Source organism: Trachemys scripta, chromosome 8 (genome assembly GCF_013100865.1).
Source record: "Trachemys scripta elegans isolate TJP31775 chromosome 8, CAS_Tse_1.0, whole genome shotgun sequence".
NCBI lineage: Eukaryota > Metazoa > Chordata > Testudines > Emydidae > Trachemys > Trachemys scripta.
Genome location: NC_048305.1, coordinates 13417121 through 13431235, shown reverse-complemented (window position 1 = coordinate 13431235; position 14115 = coordinate 13417121). Strand labels below are relative to the sequence as shown.

At 39.9% G+C, this 14115-nt stretch overlaps 1 protein-coding gene across 2 annotated transcripts in view; it reads right to left on the bottom strand.

The window, feature by feature from the left end:
* FSTL4 (follistatin like 4) overlaps positions 1 to 14115 on the bottom strand; it is a 475057-nt gene that overhangs the window by 18384 nt on the left and 442558 nt on the right. The window contains exons 9-12 of one of the 2 annotated variants that reach the window (XM_034779252.1): positions 13655 to 13816; positions 12559 to 12693; positions 10835 to 10861; positions 5655 to 5773 (exon numbers count right to left, since the gene is read on the bottom strand). In XM_034779252.1, the coding sequence (XP_034635143.1) occupies positions 5655 to 5773; positions 10835 to 10861; positions 12559 to 12693; positions 13655 to 13816 (443 nt within the window). The remainder of the gene's footprint in view (positions 1 to 5654; positions 5774 to 10834; positions 10862 to 12558; positions 12694 to 13654; positions 13817 to 14115) is intronic. The other variant, XM_034779253.1, reaches the window with a different exon arrangement.

The following is a 14115-nucleotide window of genomic DNA, read 5'->3' as shown; positions in this document are numbered from 1 at the left end:
CTCCCCGCAACAATGGTGGTCCCGGGCCGCCCCCTGCCAGCAGCCGCAGCGGCAGTCCCAGACTGGCCGGGCTGCCCCCTCCCCCCAACAGCGGTAGCAGTGGTCCCGGGCTGCCCCTGACCAGCAGCAGTGGGAACAGTCCCAGGCTGGCAGGCTGCCCCCCACCAGTAGCAGCAGCGGTGGTCCTGGGCCGCCCCGCACCAGCAGCCTCCCCCGCACCACACAAATACCAGCGGGTTCACCAAATCCCCACCTCTAGAGCAGCAGCTGTGCCCCCAGAGCCTCCCAGATCACCCAAGATTTAGTCAGGGGTAGACAGTACAAGTCATGGACAGGTCATGGGGCCTGAATTTTTGTTGATTGCCCGTGACCTGTCCATGACTTTGACTAAAAATACCCATGACTAAATCTTAGCCTTCATTATGGGTCATCCTAATGGGTGAACTTGCAAAAGTTCACCTGCTAACTAGCCATTAATTCCTTTTGTTTCTTATTGGCTACTTTATTTGAATGCATAGTTGTGGAGCAGATACAGGGCGTGGGGGGGGGGAGGGGAAATGAATGCATGCAGCTGGCTCTTAGGCCTTGTCCCTACATAAAAGTTGTACCACTTTAGCTCTCTCAGCACAGTGAACCCTGTGATATCCCTGCTGTGGAGGCTGTTATGGCTTATTTCTGTACAAGAAGGGGAATGAATAAGCTATAAGCACTTTTCTATTGGTACAAGTTCATCCATACTAGGGATTGTATCAATATAGTAAAAGAATCACACCCCTAGCACACATAGTCACACTGGTCCAGTCCAAAATCGGTCTGTAGACCAGGCCTAAGTTTTGAAGATAATGGGCCAGATTGTCTAGTGTGGCTGAGTTCTGCTTTATGCCTCCCACAGATCCTGGAGCCAGCCAGAGTCCACTCTGGTTTCTGGTGTAAAGGCTTGTCTACACAGAGAAAACCCCCACAGCACCTGGTGCACATTAGCTAATCTACACTAACTCCCTGGGCGGACACTTACTATGTGCTAAGAATGCCTTTGTGGGCATCAGCTTAGTGCAATTTGTATTAAACTAACCCCCATGAGGGCACTTTTAGTGCACAGTGGGTGTCCACATGGGGAACTAGTGTGAAGTTCTTAGTGCACTTTAAATTCATACCCTAGCTTACTGTGCACTAACTTCCCGTGTAGACAACTTCTAAGTTGGAGCAGTTCAGAGCACATTTAACTTAAACCTGTCTACAGGCCCAACAACTTAGTGCTACCATAGTGGTGTAACTGAGCTGGAGCAGGGACCAGACTAATGCCCTCTGGGTCTAATGCAGCACTCACTTCAAATTTAACACATTCAGCCTTGCCCACACTAAGTCGTCTTTTATGCCAATCTGATAGCAAATGAAGCTGCTTCTGTTGTAAACTCACCAAAGGTTCCCTTCTTTGTACAACCGTATCACTGTTTACTTTTTTCTTCGTATTATTTTTAACATTAGCCATGTAATGTAAATCTAATTTATTTAGAACTATCTGAACCAGGGTCTACTCCTGCGCTCATTGAAGCCAATGGCAAAGGGCCCCAAGACTTCACTGGGAGGCGGTCAGGTCTTTAGCGGTTTCTCTAGAGATCAGACATATAGCACTGCTAAAAGTTCCTTTTAAACCCACCACTGGTTTTCTTTAAGTGCCCTTCTTTCTTTGTTCTTTTCAAGCTGAATTTCCAGTACCACCTTTCCAATATTTACAGCTCTTCAGAAAAGAAACCCAGAAGTCTGTCTTTGAGTTGTAACGGCTGTAATAAGGTTTAATAATATGTCCACACAGGGTGCTCAAGGGTGAGGATCATAGTGTCGATTTATAAGATGATATATTAAAAGGCTCAAATGAAGGAAAAATATTAATCTGAGAGTATCAGAGGGGTAGCCGTGTTAGTCTGAATCTGTAAAAAGCAACAGCACTTGCATCTGAAGAAGTGAGGTTCTTACCCACGAAAGCTTATGCTCCCAATACTTCTGTTAGTCTTAAAGGTGCCACAGGACCCTCTGTTGCTTATTAATCTGAGAGTTATTTATATTTAAAAGATACTTATTTAACACAATGACGCCCTTTCTTCAATATGGTAAATAAACAAATGACAAATGGAACATTTCTGGCCATATTTCAGTACCTATATTTAAAGATATTTTATAGTTCAATATGATTATATAAGTGATGCCTTATTGTGCAATAGCATGACATGAATACTGAAAAAACTTAATTCAAGGCCTTAAAGGCATGTGATATCTTGCTATAGCACTTGCCATGATGTGTGATCCAATACTAAAAGTTCACTGCCACTGGGACAGAATTTTCCTTTACCAGTTTTCTTTGAATTCATATAATATTGGATTTAAAAAAATCCCAGTGTTTGTAGAACATTTCAAATAGACAAATAGGGGTCCCAAGTTGTCCTTATTTTCAATGGAACTTACACAGAATGTTCAGTAGAGGTGTCAATTTCTCCACATCACTATCCCCCACATGTTGCCACTGTATCTCAATTCTGACTTGGGGAGCCATTGCATGAAAAGCTTACATGCATGTGAATAAGGTAACTATAGTCAAACACTCTGTACCACATTAATAACCCCCATGTCAGGATCAGAATATGCATTGTTTTTATTTTTAAAATCAGCCTTAGAAGCATAGGGATTGCCAGAAGGGATCAGACCTGAAGTGAAGACCAATTGCATATCTACCCTTCAGAAGAAGAGGTTACTCACTTTGTGCAGTAACTGCGGTTCTTAGAGATGTGTCCCCCTCTTGGTGCCCCACTTCAGGTGTGTGTTCCCCTTGATCAGAGATTTTCAGTTTGCTATGTCCGTTGGGCCTGTGCATGTGTCCTATGCATCCTTGTGCCAGATATCGAGGCTATAGGAGTGTGTGTATGAACCTTCCTCTGTTCCTTATCCACCCAAACATTCCCTAAGGAACAGTCTGAAGCAGAGGGAAAGGAGGGAAGGTAGTGGAGCACCCATGAATACACATCTCAAAGAACTGCAGTTACTGCACAAAGTGAAATAACCTCTTTTTCTTCTTCCAGTAGTGTCCCTATGGGTACTCCACTTCAGGTGGACTTCTGAGCAGCATCCCTAGATGGAGAAGGGAGCTTTGGAATAGAGTCCAGAACTGAAGATAGTACTGCAGAACCAAATGCTGCATCAGATCTGACAGCATGGATCAGGACATAATGTTTCAAAAACATAAGTACTGAAGCCCATGGTAGTGGCCCAACATTTTTCAGATATTGGTAGTCTTCAGTAATACCGTAGATGTTGCCTGCAATCTGGTTGCAGACCAGAGATTCCCCAGACTCTTAATAAACCTACATGATACCAGATGAGCAAATATGGAGAATCTTTCTACTAGAAGATGAAAGGCTGATATTGCAGCCAGAAGGACCTTAACTGAACTAGCTGATAACCCAAATTTCTTTAGAGCCAACAGATAATCCAGGATGACTGAAAGGCAGCAACACCATCACCAATGGAAGAATCTATTTCATTTCTGCAGGTAAGTAGTGCAGGTTGACCTCTTTCTACTGTTCAGTAATACCTGTTGTACTTCCATAGAGCAGGAAGATTCTAACCCCATGAGCCATGCCCTGAGGCAGAGAACCACTAGGTTGGGAAGAAGCACATGACCTGCATCCTGTGACAGGAGATGAGGATTGGTTCTGAGCTTGAATGACAGCTGGACACACGGGTGAACAGGTAAAGGTACCAAGCTTGTTTTAGCCAGGTCAGCACTATTAGAATAACTCTGGCTTTGTCCTGCCTGATATTGTTTATCACCGTTAATATCAGTAACATTGGAGGAAACACATAGACCAGATAGTTCTTCCAAGATAGAAGAAAGGCATCGCCCAAGGAGTGGTGGCTCAGACCCTCTCTTGAGCAGAAAAGAGGACACTGCCTGTTCCTGGAGGTGGTGAAGCAATCCATCTCTGGAAGTCTTCATTTTAGGAATATGCTGGGGAGAACTTGGGTGTCTAGCTCCCATTTGTAGGCCTGCGAGAGATGTCTGCTGAGGACATTGGCTGTGGTGTTCTGAATCCCTCAGAGATAGATCACTGAGATTCGGATCTGATGAGCTATGAACCAGTTCCATAGCTTCATGACTTCAGGGCCAAGAGAGGGAGATCTTCCTGCTCCCTGTTTGCTGATATAGAATGTGCAAGATACGTTGTCAGTCATGACCCTGATTGATTTGCCCCTTATGAGGGTAGGAAATGAAGGCAAGCCCTGACAGCCCTGAATGCCAACAGACTGATGTGGAGACTGCCTTGATTTGTGCAGGTACTGAGGCGATGCATCATTAAAGTCACTGATGGGGCTGGCTGACAGAAAGGAACATCTGCACAGATGTTGAGTTGGTTCTTCCACCAGTCTAAGGAGTTCCTCACTTGTAGAGGAACTGTCACCTATGTGTCCAATAAATTGTTCTAAACCACCCCTGGAATTTCCTCATTAGCAGTCTGAGTTTAATCTCCCTGTTTTTCCTTCCCCTGGATTTGAAGGCCAGGCAGAAGTTGCACTTCTTGGAGATGTGGGACTCCTGCAAGGAATGAACACACTTAAGTGTGGCTGTCACTCACAGGTATAGTCTCTTGGCAGGAGAGACAAAGTGTGAAACCTGGCAAGCCAGGCATGCCCTACCAGGAAAAAATAAGTCTTCCCAAGAAGAAAAGGAGTAAAACAATCCTCTCACTATTTATCTAACTAACTATAAAAACTATCTAACAACTACAGAAATATTACAAAAGCCAAGGCATGCTCCAGGTAGACATGGTAGAGTTCTATCTCCGGCTGAGGTGGCTGAGAAGGAACTGATGGTGGTTCACCTGTGCACCCCTATATAACTTCGGTAATTGGCATGAGGAGGCATAAGGCGCATGTGTGGGCTGAACAGACACTGCTAACTGAACATCTCTGAACAAGGGCTGCACAGATGCACATGGACCTGAAGTGGAGCACCCATAGGGCCTTGAAGAAGAACTGTATTGAACAAGTACTGTGGAAGTACCAACCCTTGCATAGATTTAGGCCCAAAGCTCAGTATTTCCTGGGTGCAGCTGTGACAGGGATTGCAAAACAGCTGGTTGTGGCTCCCTGATTCCTGAGCCATATCTCAAGTGGTCATCTGCCAGCTAAGAATACACAGAACACAGTACTATTCCAGTTGCATGCCCTGTCCTGCCACCAACACTCCCTCACCACCTGCACCCGGAGGCTGTATAATGTGGGAGGGGGCATAAAAGCCATTTACACCAGTATTACATTAGCAGGGACCACAATGGGGCAGCCCTTAGCTGGGGAGACCTAGTTGCTTTGTGGCCCAGTTCTGATTTGGTAGCATTTTATATCCACTTGGCACAGTTGGAAATGACTATGCAAGGTGTTGGATACTGGCAAGCCAGGCCCAAGACACACTGTGATTCCAAGGCTAAACTTCCTTCACCTTTTGCATGGCCACAAATCCCCGCCTTGCACATCCTCAACTGGACACTTTGTTAATGTAACTTTTCCCTCTTACTGTATAGCCTCTTCACAAAATCTAGGGACCACAAGCTGACAGATGACTTGGATAGGTTATTACAAAAAATCAAAACAAAACAAAAACTTACATAACTTGTAAAAATCTTCTCACTGGGTTTGATATGTCTTCGGATCTCACATTCGTTTGGCTGAATGATTGTGATCCCATCATTGGAAAAGACATAAAACATATTTCCCACACTTAGGCCTTTAAGAAAAAAAATACAAAGCGAAAGAAGCAGAATTTAAAACAACAAAACCACATTTCTAGACTTTTTATTTTTGGAAGAACAACAAAAAATCACTTTACATAAAAACTGGTAATTTGGATGCAGTTGGTGCATTCACAAAATCAAACTTCATGTCATAACGAGGGCTTCAAGGTGTGAGGAAGGAGGTACAGACACATTCAAAAACACATTGCTTTGGTGGCGGCAGTAACAAAGATAGGGAAATATCTTGAGGTCTTCCATGATTGTATCTGTCTCAGAATTTGAATGTCTGTGACATTCTAACCTTGCCAAATCATGACTTTTTTCTTTTCCCATTTACACTGGAAATAGCTTGCTAACTGTTAGGCAACTGAGAAGGAACTGTCAGCTAAAAACACACAAACAAAATAACCCCTCAAAGTCACACAGTTACAATTAATTTGACCTTTTGCAATTTGCAAATTGTAAAGATGAATAAAAGCATTGCTTATTTCATGAAATACATTTAAAAAAATCCATCCTGTAGTCTAAAACCATCTGCATGAACCAAAAATAGCCACCAAAACAAATACATTTTTGAAATTTTGCAAACTGTAATTCACAAATGTGGAATATTTCAGCATTGCAATAGCAATAGCTATCAAAACTGGGGCATTCCAGGAGCTTTTGAAAAACTGGCTGCTTCTCAGTGAATTTCTGTTGTAAGATTATAATTTCACATTTCTGTTGAGCAGAAATGCCCTACACCATTGATAGTTTGATTCTTCTTCAGCTACATGCAAATGCAGTAAATTATATCTTATAAATGGGTTAGGGAATCTTTTCAAACACTATACTCAGAAAGATCCCAACACTCTTTAAATTTTTATACCACCTGCTAAATAAATTCTTCCGATGGCCTTTGTTATCTCAGATAATGTTGATAGTGTACTTATCTGCCAAACTTCCATGGCACTGGTGATATAGAATTTTGTTTTTAATAAAATTTGCTCCATAGAAAATAAGGTCCTGATCCTGCAAACACTTAGAAACATGAGCAACTCCACACTATTGGGACTAGTTCTCCTTAGATTACCATCTATAAATCCTATTAGGAAGACTCACATCTAAAGCATTACTCCACATGCGTTAAGTGCTTCCAGGATTGGCGCCTGAATCATCATAGGAGATTTTTACAGTAAGAACTACATATGATTGGGACTAACAGTTTTAGCAAATTTCATAAAATATTTGCTGTATTTATTTAAATGACATTTCAGCATGGGAGGGTGTTTCTTAAATCTAAACGATCTTGGTGTCAAATATCTGGCTTCAGAGTACAACTGCATGTAGAGAGACTTTTTAGCTTTGACTATGTTTGTCGCTGCACTGAGAATCGGATGCTTTAAGATTAGCCTCTGAACCATACCACAGAAATACCCCAGTTAAGGCATCAAGCGGATACAGGAGCTGTGATCCTTAAAGGTGATGCCACAGTGAGGGATCATGCATTCTGAAAAAAGCATAAATATTGAATTTCCACTCAGGTTCTACCTAAGGACTAAGTAGATTGGTAGGTGCTAAGGGCTAATTTTCCAGAAGTACATTACCAGGTCATTTTGCCCAGGCATTGTAACCAAAATCCATCCTCACTGCATGCACATAACTCCCTCTTATTTCAATGGGAACTGAGTGTATGTATCGGAGAGCAGAATTTGGCCCTTTGTGCAATGAGTGAATGAATTTGCATATGTAAAATAAAAGTTTCATTTTAAAAAGTGAAAACAGTCATGCAATAAATTACGACAATTGTGATAGATGCCTGTTATTATCTGCATGCACATTATTCGTGTTATTTTATTTGATGATTTGGTTAAGAATATGAATGCACTTTTCAGCTTTTAGTAGCCCCTAATAGCAAAAACACTGCTTGATAATGCCTTCAGTTCTGTGCAGATTTGGAGTTACTCTTCAAATTTACTTCAGTTACCTGGCAATATTTTAACATGATGGTCCTGAATCTACTTCCACTAAAGTCAGTGTGAATTTTGTGTCTAACTTCAATGGAAGCAGGACCAGGCACTATTTAAAACATTAAGATGTTTGTTGAAGATAACACTCTTTTCAGGGTTTACAGGGTATTAAATTAAAATGCTCTTATGGTCGGCAATTTTCAATCCAGCTTTTTAACACAAAAGTTACTTTTCACTAGTTAACCCTTGGAGTTTGACTGTCATATCAAAAACATGCACCTCAATCTTGACTGGCTTACACACAGTAATGGTCCAATTGGTATCACTAGGGCAATCTATGTAATGGTTTTCCTCATTCTAATCCAAATCGATTGAAGGATTTAAATAGCTAAAACTGGTAATACAAGGCTTTCATGTTTAAATTTATATACATATATAATTCTGATGATTATTTATTTGCGTGCTCTCCCTGTCCTCCCTTGGCCCAGACATAATGAAAACTATTCCAGCTTTGAAAATAGTGTGATGATTAATTCTGTATCTGAGCCACCCACTCTTCTATCCACTATTTTCACTGTACAAGATACATGCACATAAAAGCATTAATTATTGCATATACTTTCAATTCTATATGAAACTGGCCGAGCATGCTATGTGCGTTCATTTCCTGGGTTATAGTTGTGTATATGAAAACTTTTGAAAATATAGCCCTCTTTCAATGATCAACTGCAATTATTTAAACTCTGATTTAAAGAAAAAGCTTGCTTCATGCAACACAACATACAGTAATTAACTCACATCATTAGTTTACTACAATATCTAATTTATTGTAATATGACAACATGAGAATTTGATCACCTTAATGGATTCAGCTGTACCCATCCTTTTGGTTAATAATGTTTATTAAATCACCAGCTTTAATTTTAACAGCAAGGAAAAATAAGTAAAATAAAATGTAAACAAACAAACAAAACAAAAAGCGCTCTCTCATCCAGCCTTTTCTCTTTGCCAAGTTTTCTCATACTAAATTGGCTCCTTTCTCTAGAATGAATTTGCAGATCAAATATTTTACAACTTAATTTCTAATATGTAGGCAAAGATTTATATAATCATATTCTAAACACACAGTTATTTCAGGAACATTGATAATAAATCTACTCTCACTAGCACTGTTTCTCCCTCTAAATGTTCAGAATTTAATTTAATTTAGAAATGTGCAGGTTTGATTCTGGTCAGTTTACAGTAACTACACTATATTTAGTAGAACTATTATTCAACTTTACATATTCCTTTAATTCCTTTTCTGTCTGCTTATTCCATGTAAAATTTTCTCACCCCACCCTTTGAGGATCTTTAAGGTAGAACATGGGATACACAGTACATAAACAACCATGCACCATTACATAGGTGACGCTTGACTGATTTAATTCAACAGCAATTTCCGATCTGAGCAAACTATACACTGGAATGGAGCAAATCTAAATGCCCACAGTGCAATTTACATGAAGCTCAGCAGTGGAGAAACAATCTCCATCATTGTGTATTACACAGTAGCTGGTGCTGAGTTGGGAATAGGGAAGAACTGTCTCAGGACAATCTGCTCAAGTTAGTGATCCTGCCACTTGTAATGATCCAAAACCTGCTGCTTTTACACATATGCCATCAGCACTACTGCAGAGAATGGGACAGTGGATACACTCTGGGTGTTCATATGCCAAGATGAAGAACTACAGGTCACTGAAAACTGTCACTTTCCTTATGCCTCTAAAATCCTCAGGGCAAAGCCAAAGCAAAACTAATAGCCCTAAGCCAAGTGATGCAATAAGAGCCTCTCTTTGCATAGTGTAGAGGACCGGGTGTGAAATGGTCCTTGTACTCTCAACTAGTAGGATGGAAATATATGCTTTGCCTGATGGCAGAAGGAAAGGATGCTTGTGCCAGATACATTAAGGAAATTGCTCAAGAACTATTTATTCACTGGTGAAGACTTGATCCATAATGCTAGTAGGTGTGGAAGATGCACAAGTTAAGCCTGCACCCAATCCAACACCAGCTTGTGACTGGACTTTAAAAAAAAAAACACCCAAAACAGTCATATCTTTTTAGTGGGTGTTTTACAATCCAGGGGCCAATTTTTCCAGTGGCTTGGAGGCACACATGCAAGACCCCAAAAGTGCCCAAATTTCCACATTTGTGCATGCAGTTGGATAATATATGCTTGTACATATGCAAGTGGATAAACTGTAAAATATCCAATTGGAGCACAACTGTTTAGATATTTTTGCATATTCATTTACTGCCATTGTATGTGCAAATCGGTATCTAGATATCTTAATACCCATTTTTGCACATAATTACAGTATATGCACACACAAAATCAAATCAAATGTTGGCCACAACTGTCTCCTGATGGAGTTTGAGTCCATTAGCTACTTAGGATGCTTTTTCTCTAATTTAGCCTTCACGTTACAGAAATTTTGACCTTGTGCAGGACACACTATAAATCTGATCGGATTAGAGTTCTTAATTGCCAATTAAAACAAGAAGAAATGAGGCATCCTGTGCCCCACATCTATTTAAAGGATTGGAGGGAGCAATAACTATGGTTTCACCCAACACATATGAACACAAGCAGTGTGTGTGTGGTTTACATAATAAACATTTGTACATACTCTTAAAGAACAGGCAAAGGACAGCATGATCCACATGTTTAAAAATGGAACTTATATTTATATTTACATTTGTTCATTTGCAGTAAATTGAGCTCATAGTTGTTCTGGAAATTCTGTTAAGCTATTGATATTTGCTAAGAATCTGACATTAAATTGCATTAGTAATTGTTTGTGCCAAATCAACAATTTCAAATATATCATGATCATCTATAATTTGATAGAAAAAAATCTAAGGGAATATGTACAGGATTTACATCACGAAAGTGACATCTATTATGTGAAGGGTGGCTTTTGGACTGCTGGTCTGATATTTAATCTGAAAGCCGTGAGAGCTGATAAAGTTAGTGGCAAGTCAGTGGAGAATGGCCCATTATGGAATTATTGAAGCAGACAAGCACATTATCACTACAACAAAACAACTTTACTGCAGTACCTTCCTCTCGCCACAGTATGTTTGCAACTGCAGCATCAGAAAATTGGGAAAGCCAGAAAATAATCAAGAAAAGAAAAAAAACATACAATGTCAAAATTTTCATTGTAGCAGTTAACTGAATTAACACTGTGATTTTAAGTGAATTGCTTAATTTGTAAAAACTTCATAGCATTCATCCAGGCAAAGTATTTAATTTGAATAAAGCATCAGGAAAAAAAGACATTTCCAAAGTCAAACTTCTCCTTGTGGGAGAGTCCTGCAGTCCTTGCACTGGTAAAATTCCCATTACAATGAATGAGAGTTTTGCCTGTACCAAGACTGCAGGATCGAGCCTTGATGTACAGAATATTCTCTTGAATGTAATTGTAGGTACACTACAGACAGCGATTTCCCATACATTTTCATTAAGCAAATATAATATCTTTCTGAAGCCTAGAACAGACAGTTATACCAACGAAATGGTTTCCAGTATTTCCTCTGGAAATGTTACGCAACAACACTATATTTTCATTTAGGATTCAAACAACATCCTTCGGTATATTACTTGAATTTTGGTTTGTAATATTTCAAATTATTTCTCACCATAGTATAATTTCCCTTGCCCGAGGGTTCAAGTGAAAGTGACAGATATTTGCACACAATTCTATTTAATGAACCAAGTATTGCCATGACTGTGTGTATCTATTGTTAACATCTAATTCAGAACGTGGTGTATTTTTGGGAGGTGACCTAAGCAGCAGAATCCTGTTTACACATAGCCCTAAAATATCAACCCACCCATGTACCATCTGCAGAACCTTTAGAAGCATCATATACAGAAGCACTCTGGAGAGTTACTCCAAAGTGGCAACCAATCAGCTCTTCAGAAGACAGTGGCTAAGATTTGGACGGCAAAATATTTGTCTTTGTTATGGAAAATAATTTTAATATTTTTAAAACTGTTTTGATTCTTTTCAATGTGATACAGGTACACTAAAAAATTCAAGCAATCTGAACTGATGACATCCCTTAAAGTTAAAATAGTTTCACAGATCACTATTCTAGGCATCCAATATTTGGCTATTTTGAGTATTATTTGTCTTGAAAAAGGAAAAGTCTGTACAAACAGAACAATGAAATTTCATTTTTAAAATCAGGCAGTCATTAGAAGAAATCTCTCGGTTGTATTCTTTTACATCCAAAAATATTAGCAATGTAGAAAAGCTATTTATGCCCATATCTCAACACAACCCTAACACACAAAAGACCCTCAAGTCTTCTATCATACTTCATGTGATATCTTCTCAAACTAGAGCCCCGTTCTGTAATCACCAGGGCCGGCTCCAGGCACCAGCTGAGCAAGCTGGTGCTTGGGGCGGCAGATTGTTCGAGGCAGCATTCTGCCCAATCCTAGGGCGGCACGGCCGCTTTTTTTGTTCCGCTCCGGCTGCCCTGTAGGGGGCGGCGGCGCGGAGAACCAGAGTGCCCTGCAGGGCAGTCCTCTTCCTTCTCTCTCTGCCGACCGGAGCGGAGCCCTCGCGGCAGGAGGCAGCGCAGCGGGAGGGGCCGCGTGACAGCGCCTCTGCTGTAGCCCTGGCCGCCCTCTTCTCTCTCTCTCTCCCGCCCGCACCGTACACAGTGATTAAAACCAAAGAGGGGAAGTGGTAACTTCAGATAAACCACATAGCATTAGAACCAAAATAAATAGTGGGTTCCTAAAAAGATAAAGGAAAAATTAAGCTTACGAGTCTTTCTGGCTGAATCTTCGATGAAGAGAGAAGATATGTCCTCATCCACTCCCACTTCATTTTTAGCAATGCACGTGTAGGCACCGGTGTCTTCATATCGAACACTACTGATATGAAGTTCACTTCCATTTGCTGCAACAAAGACATCCATAAACTGTTCCTCACTGCTGTAACATAGCTGTTCAAATGCCTTAGCTTCCTAAAGAGGCTTGTTATAGGTTTGCAAAGTGACAAGTTTTTATCTCTGAATATTTTCCATGTTTAAACTGAGATTTTGAGGAATTTGCATATTGCTAGAGGATGGAAGTGTTTTCTTTTCCTAGTGTCAAATACAGACTTCCCACAAAGAAATAAAGTGAAATTCCACACCCAAACAGAATGCAACATCTCACTTATTTGCCTCGAGTAAAAATTTGTAAAATTGCCTTTTTTTGGCACAAAACCATACAAATACTACACAATTTTTTTTTCATCAAATCAATGAAAACCTGATTTTTCACCATTTTAGTAGAGGGTGTTAATGTTTTCTACACAATCCCACCTATTGTGTTGTTCTCCTATAATGCACTATCATTTAAAAAAACCCTTTTAACTGTGCTAGGTGAGGTCTCGTTTCCTTATATTTGTATTGCAAGTACAATTTACACATGATCCTGCCCTCTGTTAGCTTTTGGAAATGAGGGTCTAAAATTAGCAATGAGAAATAATTTCATTTGCAGATGTTAATCTGAAAAGGGAGACACATGAGTCAGTATTCTCAGTAGATTTGCGTCTCGTATAGTCATTTACATCTATACAAAATGAATGTACTATATTGCCTTTCTGATTGTTCCTGATTTAAACCATGAGCGAAGCAGTGGAGTATAAGGTACACGGTGTTTTAATGGAATGCTGTTATCATTAATACCAAGCAACATTGTACTTTATGGAAAAATCACTGGAGAAAGAGATAGAAAAAAAGAACAGAGGTCATGGAACATAATTTTCATACTTTCGTGACAGCAAAAGAAAAACATCTATTTTTAGGTGCAACATAAACCATTTAACTCCTTTTTTTAAACGGTACATAAATTTCCCAGAATTCTGTCCTTACCTAAGAGTGTCAGTTGTTTGGATAATTTTGGCATGATATCAATGCCATTTTTTAGCCAGGTAATTCTGGGATTAGGAATGCCTTCAGCGTGACATTTGAGACTTGCGGATACGCCAGGTTCCTGTGCCTGAGTTTCAGGATATACACGAATCACTGGTGGCACTGTGGAAATAAGAAATTGGTGACTTAAAACTAACTGGTCAATTGTTATCTCTCTTTGTGCTTTGTAATCCACTGACTTCAATCTCTGTTGTATAAAAAGCCTGATCCAAAGGATTGTGAAATAAACAACACTCTCTTTTCCATTGTAAACTAGAGTTAAGGTTACAGTGTAGAAAAATCATTACTGTATTCCTTTGACTGAATCAAAACAAAATGCTCCAAAATTAAATTCAGGAGGATATCCTTGTATCTGATTTTGTAGTCAAATCACCTTTGATTTTGTTCATTAAGGCCTTAAA